The sequence below is a fragment of the Sitophilus oryzae genome, unplaced genomic scaffold, assembly GCF_002938485.1.
Source record: "Sitophilus oryzae breed Bouriz unplaced genomic scaffold, Soryzae_2.0 scaffold_1430_pilon_pilon, whole genome shotgun sequence".
Classification (NCBI taxonomy): domain Eukaryota; kingdom Metazoa; phylum Arthropoda; class Insecta; order Coleoptera; family Curculionidae; genus Sitophilus; species Sitophilus oryzae.
The window spans coordinates 1391143-1411634 of NW_022146094.1; the positions used below are offsets into that span (position 1 = coordinate 1391143).

Here is a 20492-nt window from a genome sequence, read left to right on the forward strand (position 1 = left end):
AATGACAGCGATCTTCAGTTCATAGCAATCGCTGACGCCATTTTTTTTTTTCGATTATACGGTATTATGATTTTTAATTGAAATTATTTTTTTTTTCGAAAAATGCAAAATTTTCATTTTTTTTTCATGAAAGAAACCACATAGACGTGTTCTTGAGATCAAAATATACCATCTCTAAAAATATTTGCACTTACTTAAGACTCATCCTGTATAAAGAAATAAGTAATGCAACAATTAATTTTATTTTCGTTAAAGTATTATTATTAATACTATGAAATTTTTATACGCTTTAAAATACATATCTCAAATAATTAACTATTATTAATAAAATAAAATATATCACAGCTAAACATATACAGGGTGTCCTATTATTTTATATTATCCTGTAGTGTGCATTCATATACAGGGTGTTTCAAAAAACATGTGCCATTTCTCGTGGTGAGATTCCTCTCATAAAAATAAGATTTATTTTTTATATCAACATAGGTCCGACTCTGCTTTGTATCGTAGCTACAGGGGCTTAATTTTTTTTTTTCGATTTATTATAATTTTCTTCCAAGTGCTTTTAGTGAATCGCTAGAAGCACTTAGAAAAATTATAATAAATCCCAAAAAAAAATAAACTTTAACACCCTGTAGCTACCAACCAAAGGAGAATCGGGCCTATGTTGATATAAAAAATAAATCCTATTTTTTACGTGAGGAACATCCTCACGAGAGATGGCACATGTTTTTTGAAACACCCTGTATAAGACACAGTATACAGGGTGTTCCTTAATGACGTGCTAATATTTAAGGAGGCGATTCTTGGACCAATTCTAACAAAAAAAACTTCATATGAATATATGCCCTAAACATCTCAACGTTTTAGATACAGGGAGGTAAAAATTTCTAATTTTTTTTCAAAATATTTCTGACGGTATATTTGATACACGTCTTCCATGCATCAAAATGCTTATTTTGATATACAAAAAAAATTGTCACACAACAGTCACCGCGTCATATTTTCAGCGATTTGACCCTGAAATAAACTGAATTTAATTTTTTAAGCAAAAACTATGCGCCCAACGAAAAAAATCAAGAGATAAAAAATGTTTAGAAACGAATGGAGATGTTGAAAATAATTTTTATTTTAAGAGAAGTCAGTGGTGTACCACTTTTTTATGTAAAACCCGTATGGACGGCACTGGTTGAAAGAAATAAAATTCTTTGAACACTAAAAAAGGTATTTTGATGCATAGAAGACGTTGTATCAAGTTTTATAAAGATATCTGTAATAAAACCAAAGTTATTATGTAAAAAAGGTTTTTTTAGAAAAATTTACCGCCCTGTATCTCAGAAATTAAGATGTTTAGGACATACATTCATAAAGTAAACGCCACGAATGTTTGGGAGTGATTCATCGGTCGCTACCATGTGAACTAATCTGTTCAAGGTCACATAAAACTTAATTCCAGTGCCGTGCTGTTTCAAGGCATATAATAATCAATATATAATTTGTTGTAATTTGTTGCTTTAACTGTCCAACGAAAAAAATCAAGAGATAAAAAATGTTTAGAAACGAATGGAGATGTTGAAAATAATTTTTATTTTAAGAGAAGTCAGTGGTGTACCACTTTTTTATGTAAAACCCGTATGGACGGCACTGGTTGAAAGAAATAAAATTCTTTCAACACTAAAAAAGGTATTTTGATGCATAGAAGACGTTGTATCAAGTTTTATAAAGATATCTGTAATAAAACCAAAGTTATTATGTAAAAAAGGGTTTTTTAGAAAAATTTACCGCCCTGTATCTCAGAAATTAAGATGTTTAGGACATACATTCATAAAGTAAACGCCACGAATGTTTGGGAGTGATTCATCGGTCGCTACCATGTGAACTAAGGGTGCAGCCACACTATCCTAAAAACGGCGTATCGGCGTAACGGCGTAACGACCTTGAACAGATTTCCAGTAATTCTATTGGCTGAAAAATTCATCTGTCAGAAATTTTATCTGTCAAATTCATCTGTCAAAAATTTCAGCCAATAGAATTACTGGAAATCGATTCAAGGTCGTTACGCCGTTACGCCGATACGCCGTTTTTAGGATAGTGTGGCTGCACCCTAATCTGTTCAAGGTCACATAAAACTTAATTCCAGTGCCGTGGTGTTTCAAGGCATATAATAATCAATATATAATTTGTTGTAATTTGTTGCTTTAACTGTCAAAGTCTTGTCAAAACATATATTTGGTTATATGTAAATATAAACTGGAATGCCCCATTGGTCGCACTGCAAGCACACCAATGGACTGACGCACAAAAACGAATCAATCAAAGAGAGGCGATATAGCATCGTCTTTGTCAATCATGTAAGTAGGAGGAGCGCAGGCATATGGTTAGACCGGGCCTTTAAAAACCTACGTCTGCGGTAAAAATGTACGTTTTTAATGTAGAAATAATAGCGCGCGCGTCGATTCTAACTTCATCAAGCGATGAATCACTCCCAAACATTCGTGGCGTTTACTATATGAAGTTTTTCTCGTAGAAAAGGTCCTTAAATATTAGCATGTCATTAAGGAACATCTTGTATATCAATAAAATAGAATTAATAATACAAAAAATAGTGATTTTACACAAAATCACTTGGGTCCAAGCATATCTTCGGGCTTAACCCACTCAGAAAACTCCTTCTCAGTAACAAACCCCAACTTAACAGCGGCCTCCTTCAAAGTACTCTTCTCCTGGTGAGCCAACTTGGCCACTTTAGCCGCCTTATCGTAACCTATGTGCGGACTCAGCGCGGTGACCAGCATCAGACTCGTATTCACGCTCTTCTGAATATTATCGATGTTGGCAACGATGCCGTCGACACAGTGCACGGCGAAACTCTTGCAAGAGTCGCCGATGAGTCTGATGGATCTGAGCACGTTGGCCACCATCATGGGCTTGAACACGTTGAGCTCGAAGTGGCCGTTGGAGCCGCCTATGGTCGTGGCCACGTGGTTGCCCATGACCTGGGCGGCGACCATGGTAACGGCCTCGCACTGGGTGGGGTTCACTTTGCCCGGCATGATGGAGCTTCCCGGTTCGTTTTCGGGGAGGGAGAGTTCGCCTAGGCCGCAACGCGGACCCGAAGCTAGGAATCTGTAATGGGAAATGGAAAAAGTGGGGTTAAAATAACACTCGAGACCTTTGAATAAGAAGACCAAGGAAGGAGCATATCAAAAATCTTAGGTCCACCGCGATGGGCCTCAAATATGGCCGACTTAAATTCCGGTCTATCAGTGCCGTTCTAATTTTATTTAAAAAATGTAAAACTATGATGTAGGTAGACGTGGGGTAGACTCAATATTTTTTTTTTATTTTACGTTGTGAATAAATGTTGGTAGTTATTAAAATTGTTATAAAAATATAAAATTCTAATAAAAATAGATAAGTTATAATAAGTATTTATTAACACAAACATCCGATACGCTACTGAAGCAGGTAAGTCAAATTGACGTATCTAAATTCTTTGACATCTAATCTTTGACATGTAGTAAATAAAAGCAAAAATGCAAGAAAAAATATATAGTTAGTTAATTTAAGTGAATTTCATAAATGATCGGTTTACTACACGTATGTATATTATATAGTCACTTACTAGCGAAAAGTTGTTCCATTATTTAACTCGATTTTTGCCGAGATCTACCGCACGCTACACAACCAACTATTTTAGAGTCTTTTTCGATAAATCGCGATATTGTCACTGTTAATTTAAGTTCTGCCACAATTTCCATCTAGAGTTACTACCTTTATACAACTATTAGTAGCAGAATAAATAATAAATAACATAAAATAAGCTGCGTAAAGACTGACAAATCCACAAAATTTCAAATCAAATTCAAATGTGTCAAATGAATTGTCAAACAGAACTGTCAAGGGTTCCTTTTTCCGCCCACCATGCATGAATACATGGATAGCATTATGCTCCTTCCTTAGTCTTCTTTTTCAAAGTAAATTTAAGTTTCATATAACGACTATACATACTATAGATTTTACGATGACCGAAAAATTCTGGTCATGCTTTTTTTATAGTTTACAATTATTTTACATATTTGATAACAATACTTTACACATTTTTTTACATATAAAATATATAAAAAAAATGTTTACTGTAGAAACTGTATTTCTCTGATTATAATTCCCTACGCCACTGGAGAAATCCAGTCTGAGTAGCATTATTTATGGTTTCAAACATTAATTATAATATAGGATATTGAAAATACTACTTGGAATTAATAGAAATAGTTTTCCTTTGGATGTGGTACAGGACATATTAAAAGCATTTTACATATTTTAGTCCTGTCATGATAAAACAAATATTCATAAAGTTTCATACCTGATATCGTTAGCTATTTTCATCAATGACGCTGCTATGACATTTAATGACCCGGAAACTTCAACCAGCGTGTCATGAGCGGCTAAAGCTTCGAACTTATTGGGCGCGGTAACGAAAGGCAGACAAGTAAAATCGGCAATCTTGGCAGCGCATTTTTCGGCAAACCCGATCCTAGTGTTCATGCCGGTACCTACTGCGGTCCCACCAATAGCCAGCATGTATAACCGTGGCAAGCCAGAATTAACCCTAAAAATTCATTCGTATATGAAAAAAAAAACGACGTCAGGATTGGCTTCGAAATGAAGATCGCTCTCATTTTTAAAATGAAGAATAATATACAGGGTATTTTATTTTAAAAATACCTTACGTAAAAAATTGACGATTTTTTTGCAAATACCTGAAAGAGTTAAAAAATGAACATTCTTATTATTTAAAGTATTTCAAAATTTTTAATGGTTTCGCAGATACAGGCAGTATTATTTCATATAGCTCTTTCAACGGTAAAATACGAGAAAAAAAGTCATTGGGTGGCTTTGATAAAAATTTACTGTGGAAATGCCATATCATGAAATAATAAAACGTCGAATATCTGCGAAACCGTTAAAAATTTTGAAATACTCTAAATACAAAAAATGTTCATTATTTAATTGTCCTTCTATTGAAAAAATAATACACAGGGCGTTCCATTAAAAAAAACGAAGAAAAATTATTTTATATTTTAGAAAGTTTTGACGTAGAATTTTGAACATCCTGTATGATTTACAAGTACCATATTTATAGTAAAGTAAGTACGGACCATTTAAAGTAAATACCTAATAGAGTTTTGATTTCGGGACAGTTCTTGTATTTTAAATGATTTTTTTTACGAAAGGCTGAAAAAATACATATTTTTTATTTATATATTAATATTCCTGAAACTAACGAAATATATTTACTCATATCTTTGGATTATGTAAAATGATCTGAAAGAAAGCCAAAAATGTAATAATATACAGGGTGTTCCGTTAAAAAAAATCATCCCAATCCACTCACAATTTTTGAGCCACAGTTTTAGAAGCTACAGAAGTTTTAGCCACAGCTACAGAAGTTAATATATTTTCCTGAAATACATCCTAGCACATGCTTTAAGCGGAACGCACCTTGTATCGATTTCCAGCAATTCTAGTGGCTGAAAAATTCATTTGTCAAATTCAACTGTCAAAAATTTCAGCCAATAGAATTTCTAGAAAACGATTCAAGGTCATTACGCCGATACGCCGTTCCGTTTTTTCTAGGATGATGTGGATACACCCTCAAAGGTTTGACGTCGCATTACCTGTCAATTCCAAAACGAATTTGAGCTGCGTAAGCGCTGAATTCTTGACCCAAGGTCAGTGGTACAGCGTCCTGAGTATGGGTCCTGCCAATTTTAATGATGTTTTTGAATTCGTTAGTTTTTTTTTCTAAAGATTCCGCTAAAACGGTCAACCCTGCAAGAATAGAGGATGTTAAAAAATTAGAACAAATAAAATTAAAACTGCCACAATGTCACAAAAAATAATTAAGTATAAGTATAGATCATACCAAACAAACTTTTAGTAACGTGATTAAGCTGTACCGGCACAGCGTTGCCACTTTAACATATTTTCTTTTAATCAAAATATTACCGGGCATTAAAATGTGTGCTATCTCCATTGCTACGGCTATGTGCATCGCAGTTGGGAAAGTATCATTGGAACTCTGACTCTTGTTCACGTGATCGTTGGGATGAACTGGAGTTTTTGATCCTAATTCGCCACCCATCATCTCTATAGCTCTATTACTAATAACCTACACAAAAAATTATAGAAAAAGATAACTTAAGTAATCAATAACATTATACAAAATAATAATAACAATGTTTTACCTCATTTACGTTCATATTGGTTTGAGTGCCAGAGCCTGTTTGCCAAATGACCAAAGGAAAATGCCCACAATACAACTTGCCAGATATAACTTCGTCAGAAGCTTTACTGATTGCATCTGCCACAGCATTATCAAGTCCAAACTCTCTATTCACCTCTGCAGCGGCCTTTTTTAAAATCCCCATAGCTGATATAATAGCATACTAAAAAATAGAATGCTTAAAATTATGTTTGTTCAAATAGACATGATCAAAATTGTTGGAATGCAATAATTTTGGTCATTTCTGCAGTTTTTATCGTTGATTCTTACTGGCATCCTTTCATACTCGCCTCCGATGCCAAAATGCATGATGGATCGTACCGTTTGGGCCCCATAGTATTTATCGGAAGGAACCTTAACTTCACCAAGTGAATCTTTTTCAACTCTGAAAGTCTGCGAAGAGGACATTACTCTGAATTGTTGACTGACTTATGTCAGCAGTCCCAGGTTGTTCATTATTCAAGGTGGGTAACAAATATTGGTGTATAACACATCCTTCTATTATGCTGTAAGTAAATACATCAATAGAACTACAGAAACTAGAGACTAAGAGACACAACCTTTGTTTTGCACAGGTCGTACAAGCCATTATGATATTTTACAAATAAGGCACTTAATGTCAATTTTTAACCACATTTGTATCGTTCTCTATTAATTATTCCTCATATATCTTGAAGTTTGGCAGTACATAGTTCTAACACAGGTTCTAAGTTCATCTTGAAACAGGCGATTGGTCTTTTTTAGGACTTCTGTAAAGTATAAAGACTTGTATAGTATCATTTGAAGCTGAACACTGGAAAGGAAATACATGTAGTTAAAATTAGGCTGTATTATAATGGGTATATTTAATAAAACGGTTTTATACCTTTTCTTTTTCTTTTCTTTCTGGTTTTTCGACGGTATTTATTTGCCCGCCAACTGCGACCAACTGTCAATTATGAAAAACTGAAATGGCTGTTCATTTAAATTTTCTAAAATTTCCATAAAATAATATATTTCATATAAAATACGTTACGAAATATGTAAAACTCATCTTATACCTAACTTGCCTTCTATTTGCAATATATGGAAGCAATAATTTACCTTTGTTTAGTAAATTAATTGGAAAAATAATTTGTGAAACTTAGGCAACCAGTAATACATCTTCGGAATCAATCATGCCTTAATATCTCACCGCTCAATCCCGACATAAAATAACTATTTAAATAAATAACAAAAGAATATCATTTGGGATTCGCAGACGCGGCGTGCGATGTAGACTCTAATCCTAACTTTCTGGCGCTTGAGGAATGCGACGTTATGGGAACTGGCCAGCCCATAATTTAGCCCTCTTGAGTTGTTGTTAGAGAATTGTTTGCAGTCGTACGATGTCTGTCAAGGTTAGTCTTGATGCCGAGGCGCCGGTCAATTCTACCACGAAATTCCGCATTCCTAGGTACCTTCGTTTACGGGGGGGATTGTTAAGATTCGTCTAGTCGGAGAGACGACGCTTGCAATTCACCCCGTAAATGCTAGGAGTATAAACTTGGGAATGTTTTTTGTTACTTTTTACAAAAAATATTTGTTTCACAGGTTTATATTACTAGGGTGATTCTTTCTCTTCACATACCTGTGTTTTAATATATACAGTGTGATCACTGACTATTTAATATTTTTATATTTACAGTTTGAGCGCGCTTGGATTTTGACAGTTGAAAGAAATTCAAATGTGATTCAAATATAATCATTTCTTAGGAGAAATGCTCATTTCTCATCACAAAATACAGAACTTTTTCATTGATTGTACCCTTAGATTGTACCTACTTTTTTAAAGGGCCAGTTTAAACCTTTTTTTTTGTTTTATGTGTATTTTTATTTCACATTTTAGGCATTTTCTGTGTAACCTCAAATGCTCAAATCAAGTTATTTTTGTAACAGCGTAGAAAAAAACGATTTAATAGCAATAAAATTAAATAATCATGGAGAAAATTACGAATTTACTGTCTTTAGACACACTAAACGCTTTATCGAAAGGTATGTAAGCATAATATATAAAAAATTACATGTTATTTTTGTTTACTCTATTGTGTTTTAAGCTAATCTCAATTCATATCCACAAATTTTGGACACCAGCACTAAAGAAATCCATAACCGCACGCGTATTTCACTCGAAGACATTAAAAAAATCAAAAAGGTAGCAGCCGATGAGGTTCTCAAAAATAAAATTTGTACCGTTGACCAGTTACCGCCTTGGGATCGGTTAAGAACAGGCTGTAAAAATATCGACTCTGTTTTAAGGAACGGACTTCCAATTAACGGTATTGTGGAATTATATGGCCCCAGCGGTGTGGGCAAAACCCAATTTTGTTTACAGGTTGCCTTACAAACTAAGCTAAGTTGTGATAAAGGTAATTCTAGCAAAATATTGTGGAGAAACAAAAAATATATATTTTTATTGTAGGAGCTGTGTATATTTGTACAGAAGATGTTTTTCCAGCTAAAAGATTAAGTCAACTCTCAGTCCTCTGGAGAGAAAAACATAATTTAAACATAGACTTCGAAAGTAATGTTTATATCCAACATATACCCGATAGTATCCACTTAAATAAGTGTCTAAAAGTATCCCTGCCCCGTCTCATGGAAACTAAGAACATCGGCATAATAGTAATAGATTCTATAGCAGGTTTGTTCAGAAGTGAAAATGAAAATCCTAATTATATAACCAGAAGTCAAGACTTCAGGGAGATATCAAGAAATTTACTGCAGCTTCAGAAGAAATACAATTGTGCTCTCTTAGTAACCAACCAAGTAAAGCTTTAAAACTAAATTAATATAATATATTCTTTTAACTTCAGTATTTTAAGGTTATAGATAACTTAATTACGGGTATTTCAGAGCCATGCCTAGGCTTGGCATGGGCGAATAATGTGGTAACACGACTTTCAATACAAAGAACCTGTAATAATGTCAGATCATTTCAAGTAATATTCTCTCCAGATTTACCTCCTTTAACTACCAATTTTATCATTGAATCAGATGGTTTAAATAGTGTATAAATCAATAATAAATCAAATTAAACAACACATACTTTAATATCACTAATACATCATATATTGTAATTAAATATTTCTACCACATGGCTCTTTGTACGCCGGAAAGCTTATTGTAATCGGCTAGATGTCTGAAAACTATACGACTGAGTCTCCAACGGAACACTACACCTCTTGGTCTCGAAGTGATCACGCACCTACTATGGATTTGAAGCGGGGATGAATTGTTTGGCATAGCCTTTATTTCTGCGTCGGCTATTTCCCTAATTTCTGGAGGTAAGATGTTGTTTCTTCTCATTGAATTGATACGCAGTCTAGTGGGGGCCAGCTCTGTTACAATTTTCCTTCTTTTAACGTCTCTAGCCATCCAGTGGTTGGCCCATTTATATCTCACTTGTTGCAGCTAAAATAAATAGCAATAAATACAATGAAAGAATAAAAGAGATTTACTAAATTTACATTATAAGCCGGTTGGGGTATTATTTGAAATATATTTTTAACAAAATTCATCTTGGAATTTGGAACTGGGCCGATTTTCTTAGGTTGGAAGTAAATTCTTCATCTTTTTTATTTTGTGACACAGTTTTGTGTGCAGTTAACGTCTCTTTGCTGCTAGGATTCATCTGGACTGTGCCTACTTTAGTTTACGTGGAATCGAACTACGGTCCTCAGTCAGACGAGTGGCTATAAATGAGTACATTGTTCTGGCCACAAAATATAAAAGAAGAATTTGACATTTGACAAAGCTAGGTTATATTAATCTGTGATATTAATTTACTTTTAGAAAAAACACTGTTTCTCTATTCAAAAAACAACAACAATATATAATATATTAAGGTTTTATAAGTTATATTGTACCATAAATACGATGGCATTAACAGTGGAGCAAGAGAATTTCCTAGAGGAATGTTTACAAGAGTTTTCAGATCGATATTCTGTGCTTGATCCAGATTATAAAGAAGTCTTCGATGAGGAAATTCCAAACCCGCCCGTGGTGTGTCCTTGGTATAGTAGATTCAGAAATTCATTCAGAGAAAGAAATAACAGATATCAAGATAATTCAAAGTCCCACAACAATTACAATAGAGATAATAGTTATCATCGATCAGACAGATATCAAGATAATTCAAACTCTCACAATTACAATAGAGATAACAGTTACCATCGAAAGAGACAACATCATTGAAATAAATGCTGTATGTATGTTGTAGCTATATTTTGCAAATAAAATAAAGGAGCTTTTCTATCGTTTGGAGTACATTTATTTATTATAATTCATGTCTTACTAAATAATATATTAAACGAATAAAATCACAAAATAATTTACTATTTGTACATTGAATATATGACCTAAATAACCATAATTAACCAATTCAATTTATGGGCATGCAACTCAAGTAAACATTTGACCCCATTAACACCTAAAACATTAATTGAAAATAGTTTGAGTTATTAGCTTTAACTTAGACAACCATGGATAGCCAGGCAAAGATCAGTATTGTTCCTCCAAACGGTGTCAATTTAGCCACTGTATCGTCACCAGTAAAAGCTCGATAGTATAATGTACCAGAAAACAACACTGTACCAGATATAAACAGTGAACCAGCCTACAATAAGTTATATATTACGTTTTGACTCTATTAATTCTTAGAATACTTGCAATTTTTGGATTTCTACATAAGGGGACTGCTAGTAAAGCGAGGGAATGAAAAAAATGGTATCTGTTGGCCGTTTCGAACATAAGTTTATGTTCCTCGGCCGAATCTTTGGGATATGCACGATGCGCCCCGTAAGCGCCTATGATAACCGCTGCGGCTCCCATAAGAGCGCCTATTTTAACGAAGGGTCCCGTTTCGCTGGCCATTTTCCATAAAGGGGTCTTCTCTGTGATCACTGTAACGTTCGGCGGGGCGGTAATACTCTTTTTGTTGCTCTAAAACACAAATCAAAACATTTTTCTCATTTAAATGAACTAGAATAAAACAAACCATGAGAATTGACGTGACGGACTTGGAGATTGGATTATCGAAAACGATAAAATTCACATAATCGTGCAAACCCATTTCGTTTATATCGGAATAATTTAAAATTAAATTAGATTTTTTATCTTTGAAAATTTTAATAACAAATCACGTCCCTGCCAGCTGTCAACGCTTTTATTTTTGGCGGTGTCTAGCCGTCCACTAAACCGATGACTTACTAATATTTTCCATATAATAAAAATTAAATCATGGTATTAATCTAGATCAAACCATTATTATTCTTTTAATCTAAATTTCCAACTAGCAAGTAATTATTTAATTAAATTGATTCTGAAACATAATAACAAATCTGATAAAATAACGGACGATTTATTTTATTGTTCCGATCAGCGGATGACTAGAACCCGTCAATTTTTTTAAAGAAGTGGGATTATTTGTTGCAAATAGTCACAGATATTGCGCATATCGTCGATGTTGCCAGATTGCAAGTTATTTTGGAATTATTTCCAGTAGAAAAGAAATTATGTTTTTTTCAGTGCTATCAATATATATTATTTACAATATTATAGTTATTATTTTAATTAAACAGAAATAAAACTCTAGACACTACGTTTAAAAAGTGCTTTATTATAAATTCGGAAAATTAAAAGAGGTGTGTCCAGGTTTCTTCTTTTTTTTTGGAATTTTTAAATGCTGTATATCCATTTCCATACTAAGTTTTATAACGTTTCATTAAAATTGTACCTTGTTTAATTCTGCTTATACATATTGCATTAATTTTCTGCTACCTTAAGATTTTTATATCCTTACACCTAATTTATGTAATTATCTTAGCATATCTAAAATATAAAAAATATATAATTTATTATATAATTAAGATATCTTAACAGTCATTTTCCACACCACAAAGCATAATACATATGTAGTATCTTTGTTTATATATTAAGACATAAAAAAATATAAAAAATATCTTAATATCAATCCAATAAGTTCAAAACTCAACCTTCACCATATTGTCAAGATTTTATTTTGGCATTACTTACAGGAAACAAGAAATTATAGTAAATCAACTACAGGATATTAAATGCTGCATTGTATTCTACGACATAAACCACCATTTCCTTTCTAAAGAGTAAAAGATAAAACATAAAGATATTTTTTTTTAGATTTTTAATACCCTGAAGATCAGACAGGGAGATCACTTTACCTATGTTTATATGAACTTTTTTCTTAAAAATACATGAGCAATCATACCCTGTATTTTTTTTAGACTATATGTAGAAAACATCCTGTTTAGACCTAGTGCTCGAAGCTTTCATCGAACAAATTTTGTATCGAAGAGGCAACAAATTCTTGTTTACTCTTGTGTTGTTTTGGGGGTTGGAAATTGTTAAAAATCTACAAAAACATAATTAGTAGGGCACAGAATCTTGTTAAATGTGTATTTTTATTGATTTCAGGACAAAATTGTGAAATAAAAGTAAATATCTTTTAGAAGTTATATATTCTTATTTTGGGGCTTGGAAATTGATAAAAAACCATAAATACATCATTTGTACAGCACAGAATCATGTTAAATGAGGCTTTTTATTGATTTTATAGCAAAATTGGTGAAATAAAAGCAATAAATCTTGGCCATTACATTGACTAAGAAAATGTCTTGTAGAAGTTATAAATAGGGGTATTACTGCCTTGTTTTATAATTTATGGATGTAATAAGTCTATATTTAACTAAATATTACATTATTTCGGAAAATATCGAACAACAAAGTTATATTTATTGAAGATTCTGAAGGCTACCGAATCGCCACCTTTTTTTGAATTTTATTTTAATTTATATGGGTTTAATAGGTCTGAAACTGCTTAATTAACTATATTTAATGAGAATCTATAATTTCTTAACTATTTTAAAGCTTCAAAATCTTTTTTTAAGGCAAAAATCTATTTTATATGATATTAACAATTAGGGACATTGGGGTAAAGAAAATGCGATATCTATGTGAATTTTGCTTTATTCGTTTATTGTTTGGTGTCATTTTATTCGGAAAACCCGTAGCTACATTTCCCTGGTAGTAGTTTTGTCCCCAATGTACCGTTATGTTGCTAAATTTTCATTTAAATTTGAATTTAGGTCATAAAATTACATAATTTTTCATCGATAAAACAAAAGAACAGCGCGAGATGGTGCTCCCTCTAGCGTAAAATATCGGCAACCGAGCGCCAAAACTCAATGTTATTGGTCGTTTCGGTCAATTTTCGCCATTTTTGGTCGGACCGTTGGCGATGTAACATCTATGTCGGTTGCGTCTCCAGAATTTTTAAGGAAAAGTGCCTTTTTCTTGTATATTGTGCTCGGAAATCATGTGTAGTGCATAGCTGGACTCTTAGAGAAGGTAAGTTCGACCATTTTCCTACGAATTTCCCGATATTTTTCGAAAAAATCCGACCATCTAAAGGCGGCCGGTAGAAGCCCAAGATCAACAAAAAAAGTCAAAGCCGCCTTTTTTTTTGTTAAACTTTCTGTTTGCTTTTTTATACTTTCTGTTGCTATAAATAGCTCTTTTTTATTGTTGTACTGTAAAAATAAATCATTTTCAGACTTAAATAGTTTGATGAATATAGTATTTTAGAAATAAAAACCCTATATAAGTGAATAAATAATTATAGTCAATCAATTTTCTGAATAATATTTATAGTAGTGCACCTGATATGGTTTTTCTTGTAAAACACAGAAAAATTACATCTGCCTGTATTTATACTAAAAAACATTTAGAAACTTAATATAAGGTAATAATTAGTACTTAATATTGTAGGTAGGATTATTATTGATAGTTTTTCTGAAGCTAGTAATTTTCTGTGCTAATACATTAATTTTATTTATTTCTTAGAGACTTTTTGCTTAGGTTTTTATGTTTCTAGATGTTCTTGTCTTGTACAGGGTCCGGCAATAATACGTCGGACACCTGTTTGTAGCTCCTAGAATAAAAAACTTGTGAATTTCGTTTAAATATGTACAGAGTGGCTCAAAAAAGTGTGAGTGGATCGGGAACATATGAACTATGTAACTAAAAGATATTTTGTCTTGTTTCAGATTATGCCAGAAATTATCCAGGGTTACGGACATCCAAGGACCACGCTGCCAGTGAAGAAGGAGATGACGAACAACACACCAACACAACAACAGATCTTCAAGTCGGAAAGAAACCAGGCTGCCTTTGGATGGAATGGACCAAGGATCGGTATGGGTCTGGACACGTCATATAGCTCAGGTCGTACCTGAGCTCGGGCGCTGTATCCAGACGTGCTGCACTCCGGGAGTGAATGTGCGCCTCATTTTGCTCGGTACAATCGCGGGTAGGGCCCAGCTGGACTCGAGAGATGGTAAGTACGACCATTTTCCTATGAATTTCCTGATATTTTTCGACAAATCGGACCCTCTTAAAGCGGCTGGCTTGAAAGCAATTCTATTGGCTGAATGTAAGGTCATTTCTTTTCCGATTGGTTGAAATTTTATCAGGCAGTGTATAAAAGTTTTGCCTTTTTTATAATTTCTGCTTGCTATAAAAAGATGTAATTTGTTGTGGAGTGACAGTTTTCTAAATTTAATGTTTTTATGGTTGACAGGATATTTTATATACAGTATTAAAATACATAATTTTTAGACTTACCTAGATGTATATAGTATTTTAGAAATAAAAGCCTTAGTATAATTGAATGTACTATAATAATATCACTCAATTTTCTGAAGAATATTTCTAATAGTAGTGCATTTGATATGGTTTTTCTTAAAGATATTATATAATAGGGTATATTATATACTTTATGTATTACATCTTTTATAAAATAATCTGAATAGAGTTTAGAAAGCTGTAAAACACAGAATTGCATCTGCATGTAGCTGCTTTAATTAGTGAAATATTTAATGAAGAATAACCAGTGAAATTTATATTGATAATAAGCTGATTTTTTTCTTGAAACTGATCTAAACCCTAAAAATTAAAATACTGGCTCCTTGTTTTTTAAGTTTGTGAAATATATTCTCTATGACTTTTATCTGTTTTATCTATCTATATTTATTTTTTAAATACTTTTTTTATTAAATAGCTATTGAAATTTCTTGGTAACAATTTTTTTAGTACCTATAGATATATAGGGTGAACCAAAATTACAATATTATTCAGCCACTCTTTCAAAAACAGACACACTAAGATTTTCAAATATTTAATGATATTTTACAATTTCTTCGTCCATTACTAATTTCTACAGAAATATACTTTATATATGTTTGTTTTCTTTTTTGGACATTTTGTATAGAAATATTCAAGAAAAACTATTAGCTGTTTTCAATGATGTAATTTCATTAGATTTTCCTAAAATAATGCTACTTTCCAGGCTACTTTATTGTAATTTTATTTTTATTATACTATTTCTTAATGACATCTACATATTATATTTTTTAAATAATTTTTTATTAAATAGTTATTTAAATTTCTTGGTAACAATTTTTATTAGCATTTATAGGGTGAACCAAAATCACAATAGATATTATTCACTCCCTTTTTCAAAAACAGATCACAAAAAGATTTTGAAATATTTTACTGGTGTTTTATTAATTTTTCGTATTCACTATAAATCTCTACAGAAATATGTGTATATTTATTGTTTTTTATAATATTTGTATATACATTTTTAAGAAAAATATTAGCTGATTTCAATGACATAATTTCATAAGATTTTTTTTTAAATAGTGCTACTTTATTGTAATTTTATTTTTTTTATAATTCATTCTTTTTTTGACTTAATTATATGGATCTATATTTAATTTAAATAATTTTTTTAATTTCTTGGTTAAATTTTTTTTTGGAACTCATGGGTGTATAGGGTCTCAACCAAAATTACAATATTATTCACCAATTTTTTCAAAAACAGCTCACACTATGAAAAGTTAATTTTTTATAGTCAAATCACATTGTTCTAAATTGAGAATAATTATTTGGTTGTATACAGTATACAGCGGGTTCACGCAGCTACTTAACTTATAATAATTTACTATATTTTTTTTTCTACAACCAATTTGTAAATTAATATTTTTCTAATGTATATATCAATCAATTTGGAAACTTTTTTCTCTATAAACATTTTTTCTCTGTCACATAGAGTAGTTAAAAGTTAATAAGACCTACACTCTTTAACGCCCTGTATAACTGAGGTGTTTTATTGAAGCGATAATACTGACATACCCTGTATATTTATTTTACATTTTTAGTTTTACATATATTTTTAATTTAGCTTTCAATAACTCCAGTCGTTCATTATTATTCAAGATTATAGATTATTAAAAGCCAGAGGGTTGTTTGGGGTCTTCATGTTTTTTTCTTTTTTCTTTTTTCAGATCGCAATCGAATGGGGACACACAATTATTGTAACTACCAAACTACACTTACTTTACCCATGCAGACGGCTCATGGAATGCTATCACGTGAAAATCCATCAACGCTCCCAGCTAGTAAGCGTGCGGTTTAATGTCTCTACTATCAGGATCTAAAGACATGACCGCTGAGTTCGTGTTAGATTAATCCGTCGTTTTACATAGTCTGGGTTCAATATCACAAGTGTCACTCTTTTTCTCTAACGCAAATAAAACTCTATAAGAAATGTTTATAGACTTTTATCCATGAAAACAGAGATTTTCATCTCTATATTTGAAAGAATAATTAAATTAAATAAATGTCACTTTAACAGAATCTTTCACATGAAGTATCTAATAAATGCCAGTACTTTTTAGTGCTGGTATTTTAATATAATGAATACGAGTACTTTTTAGTGCTCGTATTTTTTTTTAAATCGATAGACACAAAAAAGCAGCGTTGCGGGGTGGTTGCGATGCAATCTGTGGGCTGTGGGGACTGTCGCGAGGGGCCAGTCTCGGAGGCCTGGGACTGTTTCGCCCTGGATTCGTTCGCATATTATTACAGCCCCGGTAACAGGCCGGGGTTCCCAGGTGCTCGTTGCGTTGTAGTCTGCCAGTGGGTATGTTATTCGACCGCTCCATTACCGGGCGTAAGCTTATAACATGCTATGCAGGCTATCCCATGGGGCCGGGTTGTTGTCCTAAACGTAAAGGGTGTCTGGGGAGTGGGGCTCAGCTCAATTAGAGGACTAGGAGGCTCGTAAAGGGGTGCAGTGGGTTGGGATCATCTGGCACTCTTGGACCGGAAAGGGCAGGTAAACGCTGGTCCTTGAGTGGGGGGAATGTGGCAGAAGACGTTACGTTAAATTGTCCGATCGGAACGTCATAAAACTATGTGGTTATTCTCAGCCTCCGATGTCGCCTTGCTAATTAACCACCAATATAAAGCTTTTACTAGTAAAAGACTTTATATTTTTACTTCTCCTCTTGAAACTGAAAAACGCAGGCATATAAACTTGTTTTCCGGGTTGCCTCGTTACTCGAAAAATATCAAACCGTTGTCGAATGGTTTTTCTCGACGACACCGTCAAATTCTTAATCCGATTCTTTTTGAGCTGGGTCGCCCTGTAGCCCGGTGATTTTTGGTCTGGCCAGGGTTCCAAGGAACAAATGTCCTCAGGAGTGGAGGATCAAGCTGGTATCGGAGGGTCGAGGCTTGGCCAAGATTCCGTAAAGGTTCGAATTGACTGGAACAACGCCCGCCGTGCCTTTGGGTCTCTCCGGTGTTTTGGTCTGTCCATTTAAACGGTTTACGAAGGTTCTATTTCTTGGAGTTATGACCGGTTAAAACCTATTTTTTCTAAAACTTTAACGGCATATGTGCCAGGAAATCGGATCTTCAATAAACCACTCATTTTGCTAAGTATTATTGTAACAAAAATTTATGTTTTTTATTTTTATCAAGTCTCGGTAGTGCTGAATGGGGAGTGCTAAGGTAATGGAGGTACACATCTTTTCTTATTTTACTGTTTAGTGCTAGTCTGGTCTCTAACGTTGAATCGAGAGTGCTAAGGCAATGGAGATTCCAAGTCTTTCATTGTTCTAGTGTTTTCTTTTTAGCGTTGCTTGGGATTAGGTTGGCACTAAAAATTCTGAAGAATATAATTTTTACTTTCTGTAATGTTAAACTAAATTAAATCACCCTATTCTAGTCTCTGTAATGTTGAATCGAGAGTGCTAAGGCACTGGAGATTCCAAGTCTTTCAGTGTTTTAGTGCTTTCTTTTTAGCGTTATTTGGGATTAGATTCTCTCTCATAAAAATTGAGTTCACAGCCTTTCTTATTTTAACGTTTCCTGTTTAGTGTTATTTGAGACTATATTCTTTCTAAAAATTTAAAATGATGCTATTCTAGTCTCTGTGATGTTGAATCGAGGGTGCTACGGCAATGGAGGTTCACAACCTCTCTTGTTTTAGGTCTTCTTTCTGGCCTTAATGGGATTATAATAGATTCTCTCTCTTAAAAACTAAAATAAAAAACATAATTTTTGTTTAAAATAATCTTTTTTACATGGTCTCTTGTGAATGGATGGTACTATTACGATCGAAGAGTAACAGCCTTCTTGTTTTAGTATTCCCATTCACGTATAAATTAAGTAAATTCACTCTGATTTAAACTGTTTTATTCTCTATATTTTTATATAATTTCAAATCAAACTTATAATAATTTTTATTAAATTTACTGGTCTTTGAGATGAATGAATTGATAATTCTAAAATAGTGCCGGTTCCAGTCTGGCGTTATTTTAGGGTTTTCTTTCACTGTTGTAAGAGATTGGAATAAGGGACCATTTTCTTTTTAAATTTTGCTCTGCCCCATTAAATGTTTCTCTGCTCTATCGCTGTATCTAAACTATTTTGCACAACTCTCTATCTTATCTAAACTAATTTTCCTAATAATCTCATGTCAAAGCGATAGAGCTCTTTCAAAATATAAAATTTACCCTGGATGGATAGCCAACACTGAGGGGGAGGGACATACTTCTTGACGTCTAATCAGAATGGTGGGATGGGCCGTAGTCCAGCATATTCAGCCTAGTGTCAGTGTTAGTGAGGTAAGTCCGAACACACATCTGTCCATTTCTTTTTCATAAATCTAATTCAAAAATATTTCTATCTTTTCAGAACTATGATCGTTTTCGTACGCAGCGTGTGTTATTTGTGAATTTAGTCGGTCTGTGTTTTTTGATGTCCTGCTGCTAAAAAGTAATTCCAGGTTCTGTCGATCCTGATGACGCGTTAAATGGGATTCCCCAGGGACCGTCCGTAGTTCCTGAGGAACCAGGGGCGTCCTTCTGCCCCCGCGGTGTGACGACGCTGCTTTTTCCGCCGTGTGGCAGGAATCGCCGGTGAAAGGATGTGGAATGGAGGTGAGTTGAATTTGTTTGGACTTTCTGGACTTGGGCATCTTTACTTGATTTTATTTTTATCATTGTTTCAGTATGCAGATGAAGAGGAAATGTAGAAGAACCATTTCTAAAGCATAATTATAACGGTCGCGTCGGTTCGTGGTTCTGGGGCTGTTCTAAGGTTTTTCACAGCATTTTAAGGCCACACTTTTTATTTGCGTTCATTTGATTCGAATCATATTATAATCCTTTGTATTTCTTGTCGTTTGTAAAAATCACAAGAAATAATATCTTTAATTTTTTTCGAGGTGTCTATTTCTCAAAATAATTTAAACCCAATTTGGCTTTTACTCTGTTATGTTTAATTTATTATTGAAAAACATTTGTTTTTGCTCAAAGTTTATGAAATGTGTGCCAGAAATCGGATCTTCAATTAACCATTTTCTTTTTTCAAGTATTTTTATAACAGAAATTATTCTTTTTTATATTTTTTTAACTAGTCTCGGTAGTGTTGAATGGGGAGTGCTAAGGTAATTGAGGTTCACAGTCTTTCTTACTTTGGTGTTTTCTGTTTAGTGTTATTTGGGATTAGATTTTTTCTTTCCAAAAATCCTCAAGGATATCATTTTTATTTTCTGTAATTTTAAACTAAATTTAATCACTCTATTCTAGTCTCTGTAATGTTGAATCGAGAGTGCTAAGGCAATGGAGATTCCAAGTCTTCCATTGTTTTAGTGTTCTCTTTTTAGCGTTATTTGGGATTAGGTTCATTTTAAAAAATTCTAGAGGACATAATTTTTATTTTCTGTAATTTTAATCTAAATTTCAAACAATAATCACTCTATTCCAGTCTCTGTAATAGTTTTCTGTAGGGCATT

At 33.1% G+C, this 20492-nt stretch overlaps 5 protein-coding genes and 1 long non-coding RNA gene across 13 annotated transcripts; 3 read left to right on the forward strand and 3 right to left on the reverse strand.

Moving 5' to 3' along the window:
- Positions 1 to 2299: 2299 nt before the first annotated feature.
- Positions 2300 to 7465, reverse strand: LOC115876274 (fumarate hydratase, mitochondrial-like). Its single transcript, XM_030891985.1, has 9 exons — positions 7370 to 7465; positions 7152 to 7257; positions 6847 to 7079; positions 6557 to 6792; positions 6249 to 6449; positions 6010 to 6172; positions 5679 to 5832; positions 4364 to 4609; positions 2300 to 3126 (listed from the first exon to the last, which is right to left on the reverse strand). Exons 4-9 carry the CDS (start codon positions 6692 to 6694, stop codon positions 2622 to 2624), a joined length of 1407 nt encoding a protein of 468 aa, XP_030747845.1. The 5' UTR covers positions 6695 to 6792; positions 6847 to 7079; positions 7152 to 7257; positions 7370 to 7465; the 3' UTR covers positions 2300 to 2621.
- Positions 7466 to 7503: 38 nt separating this feature from the next.
- On the forward strand, positions 7504 to 9550 carry LOC115876275 (DNA repair protein XRCC3). Of its 8 annotated transcripts, XM_030891988.1 has the most exons (6): positions 7677 to 7873; positions 7953 to 8100; positions 8154 to 8299; positions 8362 to 8673; positions 8727 to 9073; positions 9121 to 9550. In XM_030891988.1, exons 3-6 carry the CDS (start codon positions 8245 to 8247, stop codon positions 9319 to 9321), a joined length of 915 nt encoding a protein of 304 aa, XP_030747848.1. In that variant the 5' UTR covers positions 7677 to 7873; positions 7953 to 8100; positions 8154 to 8244; the 3' UTR covers positions 9322 to 9550. The 8 variants fall into 8 exon arrangements, with proteins under 8 accessions (XP_030747847.1, XP_030747852.1, XP_030747851.1 ...); XM_030891987.1 differs by lacking the exon at positions 7677 to 7873 and adding an exon at positions 7504 to 7665 and having other exon boundaries at positions 7953 to 8299; XM_030891992.1 differs by lacking the exons at positions 7677 to 7873; positions 7953 to 8100 and adding an exon at positions 7504 to 7665.
- On the reverse strand, positions 9339 to 9907 carry LOC115876277 (28S ribosomal protein S14, mitochondrial). Its single transcript, XM_030891995.1, has 2 exons — positions 9775 to 9907; positions 9339 to 9718 (listed from the first exon to the last, which is right to left on the reverse strand). The coding sequence occupies exons 1-2, from the start codon at positions 9823 to 9825 to the stop codon at positions 9395 to 9397; spliced, it is 375 nt and encodes a 124-aa protein (XP_030747855.1). The 5' UTR covers positions 9826 to 9907; the 3' UTR covers positions 9339 to 9394.
- A 651-nt stretch (positions 9908 to 10558) lies between these two features.
- On the reverse strand, positions 10559 to 11656 carry LOC115876276 (transmembrane protein 256 homolog). The gene is made up of 4 exons (XM_030891994.1): positions 11304 to 11656; positions 10976 to 11248; positions 10788 to 10922; positions 10559 to 10736 (listed from the first exon to the last, which is right to left on the reverse strand). The coding sequence occupies exons 1-4, from the start codon at positions 11376 to 11378 to the stop codon at positions 10689 to 10691; spliced, it is 531 nt and encodes a 176-aa protein (XP_030747854.1). The 5' UTR covers positions 11379 to 11656; the 3' UTR covers positions 10559 to 10688.
- Positions 11657 to 13527: 1871 nt separating this feature from the next.
- Positions 13528 to 14621, forward strand: LOC115876328. Its single transcript, XM_030892063.1, has 2 exons — positions 13528 to 13690; positions 14389 to 14621. Exons 1-2 carry the CDS (start codon positions 13528 to 13530, stop codon positions 14559 to 14561), a joined length of 336 nt encoding a protein of 111 aa, XP_030747923.1. The 3' UTR covers positions 14562 to 14621.
- A 4516-nt stretch (positions 14622 to 19137) lies between these two features.
- On the forward strand, positions 19138 to 19795 carry LOC115876333. The gene is made up of 3 exons (XR_004049128.1): positions 19138 to 19320; positions 19391 to 19635; positions 19707 to 19795. It is a non-coding gene; the product is annotated as an uncharacterized LOC115876333 (long non-coding RNA).
- Positions 19796 to 20492: the final 697 nt, after the last annotated feature.

Bases quoted from the DNA above. Each gene is read 5' to 3' on its own strand.
- LOC115876274 (XM_030891985.1), bottom strand. From the start codon at position 6,694: ATGTCCTCTTCGCAGACTTTCAGAGTTGAAAAAGATTCACTTGGTGAA. The intron at 5,833-6,009 runs GTAATATTTTGA...CTATTCTTGCAG, and splicing joins AGCACACATTTTAATGCCCG to GGTTGACCGTTTTAGCGGAA. The intron at 4,610-5,678 runs GTAATGCGACGT...ATGAATTTTTAG, and splicing joins ATTCGTTTTGGAATTGACAG to GGTTAATTCTGGCTTGCCAC.
- LOC115876275 (XM_030891987.1), top strand. From the start codon at position 8,245: ATGGAGAAAATTACGAATTTACTGTCTTTAGACACACTAAACGCTTTA. The intron at 8,674-8,726 runs GTAATTCTAGCA...TTTTTATTGTAG, and splicing joins TAAGCTAAGTTGTGATAAAG to GAGCTGTGTATATTTGTACA. The intron at 9,074-9,120 runs GTAAAGCTTTAA...TTTTAACTTCAG, and splicing joins CTCTCTTAGTAACCAACCAA to TATTTTAAGGTTATAGATAA.
- LOC115876277 (XM_030891995.1), bottom strand. From the start codon at position 9,825: ATGAATTTTGTTAAAAATATATTTCAAATAATACCCCAACCGGCTTAT. The intron at 9,719-9,774 runs GTAAATTTAGTA...TATTTATTTTAG, and splicing joins TACCCCAACCGGCTTATAAT to CTGCAACAAGTGAGATATAA.
- LOC115876276 (XM_030891994.1), bottom strand. From the start codon at position 11,378: ATGGGTTTGCACGATTATGTGAATTTTATCGTTTTCGATAATCCAATC. The intron at 11,249-11,303 runs GTTTGTTTTATT...TTTGTGTTTTAG, and splicing joins CCGTCACGTCAATTCTCATG to AGCAACAAAAAGAGTATTAC. The intron at 10,923-10,975 runs GCAAGTATTCTA...AACTTATTGTAG, and splicing joins TATGTAGAAATCCAAAAATT to GCTGGTTCACTGTTTATATC.
- LOC115876328 (XM_030892063.1), top strand. From the start codon at position 13,528: ATGTTATTGGTCGTTTCGGTCAATTTTCGCCATTTTTGGTCGGACCGT. The intron at 13,691-14,388 runs GTAAGTTCGACC...GTCTTGTTTCAG, and splicing joins TAGCTGGACTCTTAGAGAAG to ATTATGCCAGAAATTATCCA.